Below are 7,399 nucleotides of genomic sequence, written 5' to 3' on the forward strand. Positions count from 1 at the left end.
TTTTTTTTTTCTAGTTGCGTTCGACTATGATACCATATAAGACTATCGGAAAAATTTACATCAAATCAACTGTTATCATAAAAGAGATGAACAATTTGGTGGTATTCATCACAATTCACGAGGATATTTTGATTGGTCAAAGCTCTTCTAGTATCATGTCTTTCCAATATCATAGATTTTTCCTGATTTATCATCAAATCTTTCCTTTCACAGCCCAATTTGATAAAAAAACAAACACAACCACAATGTCATAAGGTGAGGATTGTTGATTGGTTGAAGGGGTAAGATTTTTGTTTGTTGATAGAAATATATAATCATTCTCTTGTTATCAAACTTGAAACATACATTATTATTTTTTTCAGGTCTTTTAGCATGACATCCCCTAACCATAAATGTGACGCCATGCCCTTTCAGTTATTTTTGAGTCATGGATAGTTGATCAAATTACATATAGTTCTTGACAGATAAAAGCATTAAGTGCCTCTTTGCGAGGGTTTTCATGTAGTAGATTTTTGCTTTATAAGGTGGGCCTGGGTGAGCCTTTGGTTTATTCAGATTTTTTTATTATTTCGTTAAAACTGAATTTTAATAATATATACGCTATTATATATATTATATATATTATATTATAAAATATATATTATTTCTAATTCTAAAAATCAAAACCAAAAAATAAAATTAACCAAATACAAAAAAAATAAAAAAAAAACCGAATCGATTTTCAGTTTCCGTTTTTTGGTTTTAACCGGATAATTCGTACCCCTGCGTCATATGGAAAGACTAGAAGCTATTCTTATATGTTTGGTGAAAAATCTGAAAAGCCGAAATACACTTTAATTCACCTAATAACTCGTCTTTCCCATCAAACTAATTTTAAAAGCCGAAGCCCTTCCAAACGGATTCCAAATAATATGGAATGTGGACCGTTGTTTCTTTTCAAGGATCCGACGGCGCTTAAAGAAACCGTACTAGGGTTCACAAGAGCAAAGGGGGCAATGAGTTTAGACCACGGAATTGGCCACTCCGCCGCTTCGAAAGTGGAAACGCAGGACAATACGGTAACATTTAGGAGCCTATGACGTAGCTTGATCTCTACCATTAATCGAAACCGATGGTCAAGACAGTAGCCTAAGCCATTGGATCAATTAATCTACGGTTTTGATAGAAACCCTAATGCGACATGTCTTTAGAGAGACCTTTTAAGGCGAGTGCCTCGCTCTGCAAACCCTATTCCCTGCCCCAGCTCCCTCTTTCTCTCTGTACCTGGCGATAGGTTTATCGACGGGATCTCGGTGTTTTTTTCTTCGCCCAACTCTCTGCTGTTGCTAAAGGTTAGAATCCGCTCGACTTCATACTAAAAGTTCCTCTCTATTGATGCTTCTCATATCTGCAACTTTTGGATTGCTATTCTAGATCTATACAAGTATCATTCTTTCATCTGCTGTGTTTTCCATAGGAAATTCGAACGAGTATTCAATATTTGGGCCTAAGGATCCTTTTGTGTTTTTTATTTTAGTCAATTGGTGGATTTCTTTTCTCGTTTTTTTGGTTTTTTTCCGTTCGTACGAATCCATTCATTTATATATTATTATAGTTTAGGAGATATTACTTTGCAAATGAATGTTCTGAGCTTCGTCTATATCACTTAGCTTTTTCCATGAATACCCTGGATCTGGAGACTTGGATCCGATTTCTTTGTTGCTAATCTCATCCTGCTTATGTACTTTAGGGCTTCATAACTTCTAATTTTTTTTTTGTGGAAATTATGTATGATTTGCATGGTTCTTTTAGTATTCATATTACAATCCTGAGCTTTGACCGTTTTAATCTCTGCTTTAGATGTTCTTTACAGGCTGTGTCTGTTACCATTTTCTTATTGCAGATTGATAAATATTCTTTATTGTTTTTTCTTTTTCCGAATGTGCAGTTTATTGTTTTTCTCCCCTTAGCGATCATCATGGGTAAGGAGAAGGTTCACATAAACATCGTGGTCATCGGTCACGTCGACTCTGGTAAGTCGACGACCACCGGTCACCTTATATACAAGCTTGGAGGTATCGACAAGCGTGTTATCGAGAGGTTCGAGAAGGAGGCCGCTGAGATGAACAAGAGGTCATTCAAGTACGCCTGGGTGCTTGACAAGCTCAAGGCTGAGCGTGAGCGTGGTATCACCATTGATATTGCCCTGTGGAAATTCGAGACCACAAAGTACTACTGCACTGTCATCGATGCTCCCGGGCATCGTGACTTCATCAAGAACATGATCACTGGAACTTCCCAGGCCGATTGTGCCGTCCTTATCATCGACTCCACCACTGGTGGTTTTGAGGCTGGTATCTCCAAGGATGGCCAGACCCGTGAGCACGCTCTCCTTGCTTTCACCCTTGGTGTCAAGCAAATGATCTGCTGCTGTAACAAGGTATCATTGGAAATTAACATTTTAGTCTTTTTAAGGGAGCATTGGCCTTTGAAATGAATTTCTGTTACTGATGATTTCATTCTTCAATTATGATATGTGTAGATGGATGCCACCACCCCCAAGTACTCCAAGGCAAGGTATGATGAAATTGTGAAAGAAGTGTCCTCCTATCTGAAGAAGGTGGGTTACAACCCTGATAAAATCCCCTTCGTTCCCATCTCCGGTTTCGAGGGTGACAACATGATTGAGAGGTCGACCAACCTCGACTGGTACAAGGGCCCAACCCTCCTTGATGCTCTGGACATGATCAATGAGCCCAAGAGGCCCTCAGACAAGCCCCTCCGTCTCCCACTCCAGGATGTCTACAAGATCGGTGGTATTGGAACTGTTCCAGTGGGTCGTGTTGAGACTGGTATCCTCAAGTCCGGTATGGTCGTCACCTTTGGTCCCACTGGATTGACCACTGAAGTCAAGTCTGTTGAGATGCACCACGAGACTCTCCAGGAGGCCCTTCCCGGTGACAACGTCGGTTTCAACGTGAAGAACGTTGCCGTCAAGGATCTCAAGCGTGGTTATGTTGCCTCGAACTCCAAGGAAGATCCTGCCAAGGAGGCTGCCAGCTTCACCTCCCAGGTTATCATCATGAACCATCCTGGGCAGATCGGAAATGGATACGCCCCTGTTCTGGACTGCCACACTTCCCACATTGCTGTCAAGTTTGCCGAGCTACTTACCAAGATCGACAGGCGATCCGGTAAGGAGCTTGAGAAGGAGCCCAAGTTCTTGAAGAACGGCGATGCCGGGCTTGTTAAGATGATTCCCACAAAGCCCATGGTGGTTGAGACCTTCTCTGAGTACCCTCCACTCGGTCGTTTTGCTGTGAGAGACATGCGTCAGACGGTGGCAGTCGGAGTCATCAAGAGTGTCGATAAGAAGGACCCATCTGGTGCCAAGGTCACCAAGTCCGCTGCCAAGAAGTCTGGCAAGTGAACCGTGCGGTCATTGGTTCAATTGGATGCTGGGGAAGAGAATTATTATGTGTGTCGTAAGGACCTTTTACGTTTTAGTATCATCATTATAGTTGGATGTTTTATTGGTCGTTTTGATGGTAGGAATATTCTGTTATCACCTTCATCGGGTGGTCAATCGCAGAATTGGGTGCTTGACAGGCGGTGGCGGAAGAATTAATACGCTGTTATTGAGTCTATTTTGTCTTTCTGTGCTGTTTTGATGTTTTGAAGTTGGAGAGACTTGAAATTTCCTCAGTAGTAACTCATGATCTCATCGAGAATTTATAGTTGGTCATGGCTCCTTCTTTATATATTTGTCTATTTACTTTTTTGTCATCGATGCATGCTTTTCCAGCTCATTAGTACAGCCTTCAAAAGTTTTTGATGTGTCTTGGTTTTGTGTAGAACGTCATTCTCATTTCACACCGCGGTTAGCCGCCCCTTTCAACTATTTTTTCCTCTATTTCCGCTTTCTGATCAAATTTGGAATTTGATGCCTTGTTGCTTTTTGGGCTGTTTGTATCTTATCCCTCCTTTATTTAATGTCCTCACTAGCAGATTTTTCAAATAACTTACTTACCTATCCCTTTTTGCTATATTCTTCCTTTTTATATTTGATTTTATGTTGGGGTCATAATGAGCCCCCAATGTGGGGAATATATCTTGGGAGAATAGCAAATAAAGGCTGGTTTTTGTCTTTAACATCAATAAAAAATAATATTTTTATATATCAACTAAAACAAGATACCTTTTTTGTAAAAATATGAAAATAGGAAGTGGTGTTGGTCTTCCTCCTCTGCCTCTGTATTAATCCGAATGAATCATAAGATTTTGGCCATTGCAAAACACGGAGGTGGGTTCATCCCCAATGTCAATTTTATATTTATCCTTTTTTACATACGCACCCATACACTAGTTGTTATAGAATGTCAACACTTGTGTTTGAGCTTTTCTTACGTCTTTCTCTAAACTCTATACATTTCAGTGTTAGGCAAAATTGTTCAATGACCTGCTCTACCACTCCATTGCTATTGGATGGAGATATAACCTTGAGTGCTTCCATGGTCCAATCAGGTTGTAACTTGGGTAGGCTTGGGTTGGGTTTTGTCGAAACTTGAATGGGCATGGTCCATAGGCTCAATCCTAAAACTATGTAAAATGCTAACAAGCTGAGTTAGACTCCCACTAAGCACTAAACAGTCAGGTGGCATTAGATAAATCTGAAATATAATGTCTAAAAAGTTAAAAAGCTATTATTTGGGTCTGAAATTTGAAAAGAAGTAGAAATGATTTATTATTTTTTAGTGGCTCTAAAAAACAAAGATCGTTTGAGTTTGAGCAATTCTCCAACATTTAAAATGAAGTTTACTATTTTACAATTAGAAATAGATTGCTTGATAATATTATAAATAATAAAAAGAATATTAAATACAAATTATTATATTAATAAACAAGCATTATTATTTATTGAAGTACATAATTATTTATTATTTAAGTAATAATAATATTTATTTATTATTACTAACTAATAATAAATAAAAATTTTAAATTTGTATTAAATAATATTGATATTATTATTAAATAAATATTATTACTAGTAGTATTATTTCTTTTAATTAATAAATAATAATATTTATTAATTAATAACAAATATTTATAACAAGATTGATTTATTATTATTGTTAAATAATATGATATAAATAAAATATAATTATTAAACACATTATTATTTAGGGTAAATTAGAGAGACCCTCTTGTACTATGGGGTCAGTGATAGATACCCTCTGAACTTTAATTTGTGACAAAGACCCCCCCTCAATTAACGTTCCATCAGTTGACTTCAAAAAATATTCTTATTTGACTATTTAAAATTTTTTAAATGCCTAAACTATCATTTTCTAATTTATTTTAGGGATAATAGCATATAAGGGCAACTTTTGGGGTTTAATATCAATAAAAGTAATATTTTTAAAAAATTTCAAAATAGGTTAACTTTTAAAAAAATAATATCAATAAAGGGCAAAAACACTTTATTATTTTCTTCTTGCCATTTGTTCACCGGCGCCGCCACCCGCCACTGCCGTCCGCTGTTGCCCCCCCGCCACCTCCGGCAACGTTGCTGGAGGTGGGCGGAGGCAAAGGTGGCAGCGATGGCTCTAGTGGTCATTTCTTTGCCCAGCGCTGCCACCTCCGCCTCTAGCAACGCTGTCAAAGGTGGGTGGAGACAAAGGTGGCAGCGGCGGTGCTAGGCAGAGGAATGACCACCAACGTTGCTGCCGCTACCTCTGCCTCCGGCCACCTCCAGCAACGTTGTCAGAGGCGAAGGCGGCAGCGGGCGGCGGTGCTGGTTAACAAATGGCAAAAAGAAGATGATAAACATTGTTTTTGTTTTTTATTAATATTATTTTTAAAAAGTTAACATATTTTTTAAATATTACTTTTATTGAAGTTGCCATTATATGCTATTAACCCATATATCAGATCTGATAATATGAATTTGGTGTATGCCAAGTCTCTTGTCGCTGGTTATTGGAACTAAATATTGCTGCCGATGATTTCGCCATTGGCTCCCTATTCGTTGCGTCCTACTGTAGCTTTGTAGATTTCTTCTAGCAAAAAGAAAAAGGGAAACGGAAGAATTCGAGTCATGTTTTTGGACTCTCTTTTTGCTAGACAAATAAAGTATTTTATATTTCCACAAAAATCACAATGTACTGGGGATAATCTTGAAAGTTGTAACGGTCCTGTCATTGAGATTTGGCTATTTCTCCGGAGCATTAAAGGTCCTATTTACATGCAAAAAGGTTACTGAGTTCAAAATATGAAAATATTACAAATTTCCTTTGTTTGAAATAACGGCCAACGACATGTCCACGGAAGATTCACTTCATTCCGCAACAGAGAATGTGAACATATATACATATGCCAAAGAGAGATTGGCAGCTACTTGGAGGACTCGCAAGACTGCATTTAGCTCCGAAATACCAAGGCAAATCAAGGATTTAGATATACAAATAGCACCATGAGAACTCGCAAACGAGGATTACAGATTCTAACTTTGACTTTACTTCCATAGTTGATTTATCTTGCCTGTGGATTATAGGTTGAAGCATCTCCTCCTGCTGAGAGAGCTTTAAAGAATTGAAAATGGAGTTAATTTTCCATTGATTCTTTGTGGGGGGTAAATTTTTATCTCTCAACACCTTCTCATTCCTAGCACTCCAGATATAATATAAGGCAATGGCGTGCCACCCTATTATTCTATTACAAAGCTCTTTATCTGGAAGGCTAAGAATTAGGTTGTGAAGACGATTCAACCGAGAACCATTTCATATCCTTTGCAGGTTAATGTTCCAAGGGGCCCCAAACCATTTATTTGGATGGCTTTTGTGAGAGGGCACTTAAAAAATAGGTGGTTGATTGATCAGACCACATTTTTTGCTCCTGAGTGGTTACAAATAAGGATTGTTTTACTGGAATAAAACTGTTAAGAATTCTCCACATGAAGAGTTGGTACCTAGGAGGCACAGGCAATTTCCAATTATTTTATAGCATTTCCTCTGGGTACTCGAGACTGACATTGTATTGCCGTCGTATAGGGTTAAACAGAAGTCTTTAAACTTTCTTGGATTCAGAGTGAATCTAAGGATCTGACTACCGAAACTTAATGTTTTGAAAGTTGGTTACTCATTCACTTTTGGTTATGTAAACAAAGATACAACCCAAATAGGGTAATTGGTGCCCTTGCTAAGCACGGTTCTTGTGGGGCCAGGGGGACCTAAATTCTCCATTCTAAAGCTTCTGTTTGACCATGTTGGCTCCGACTCCATCGGCATTGCTGAGTAGTGTGTTGTTTGTTGTCTTTATTTTCCTGTAGTTTGTAGTGGCTGAATTTTTAGTATTGCTCTTTGGTTATGTTTATTGATGAAAAGTCATTTTTATTGAAGCTATGTTTGTTTTTGGTGTAAAT

General features: G+C 38.1%; 1 protein-coding gene across 1 annotated transcript; it reads left to right on the forward strand.

Annotated features, from left to right (window-relative positions):
- Positions 1 to 1,010: 1,010 nt before the first annotated feature.
- On the forward strand, positions 1,011 to 3,721 carry LOC104588640 (elongation factor 1-alpha-like). Its single transcript, XM_010246656.3, has 3 exons — positions 1,011 to 1,331; positions 1,928 to 2,419; positions 2,522 to 3,721. The coding sequence occupies exons 2-3, from the start codon at positions 1,958 to 1,960 to the stop codon at positions 3,407 to 3,409; spliced, it is 1,350 nt and encodes a 449-aa protein (XP_010244958.1). The 5' UTR covers positions 1,011 to 1,331; positions 1,928 to 1,957; the 3' UTR covers positions 3,410 to 3,721.
- The last annotated feature ends 3,678 nt before the right edge of the window (positions 3,722 to 7,399 follow it).

This window comes from Nelumbo nucifera, chromosome 2, assembly GCF_055504915.1.
Source record: "Nelumbo nucifera cultivar China Antique chromosome 2, China Antique-T2T, whole genome shotgun sequence".
Taxonomy (NCBI): Eukaryota; Viridiplantae; Streptophyta; class Magnoliopsida; order Proteales; family Nelumbonaceae; genus Nelumbo; species Nelumbo nucifera.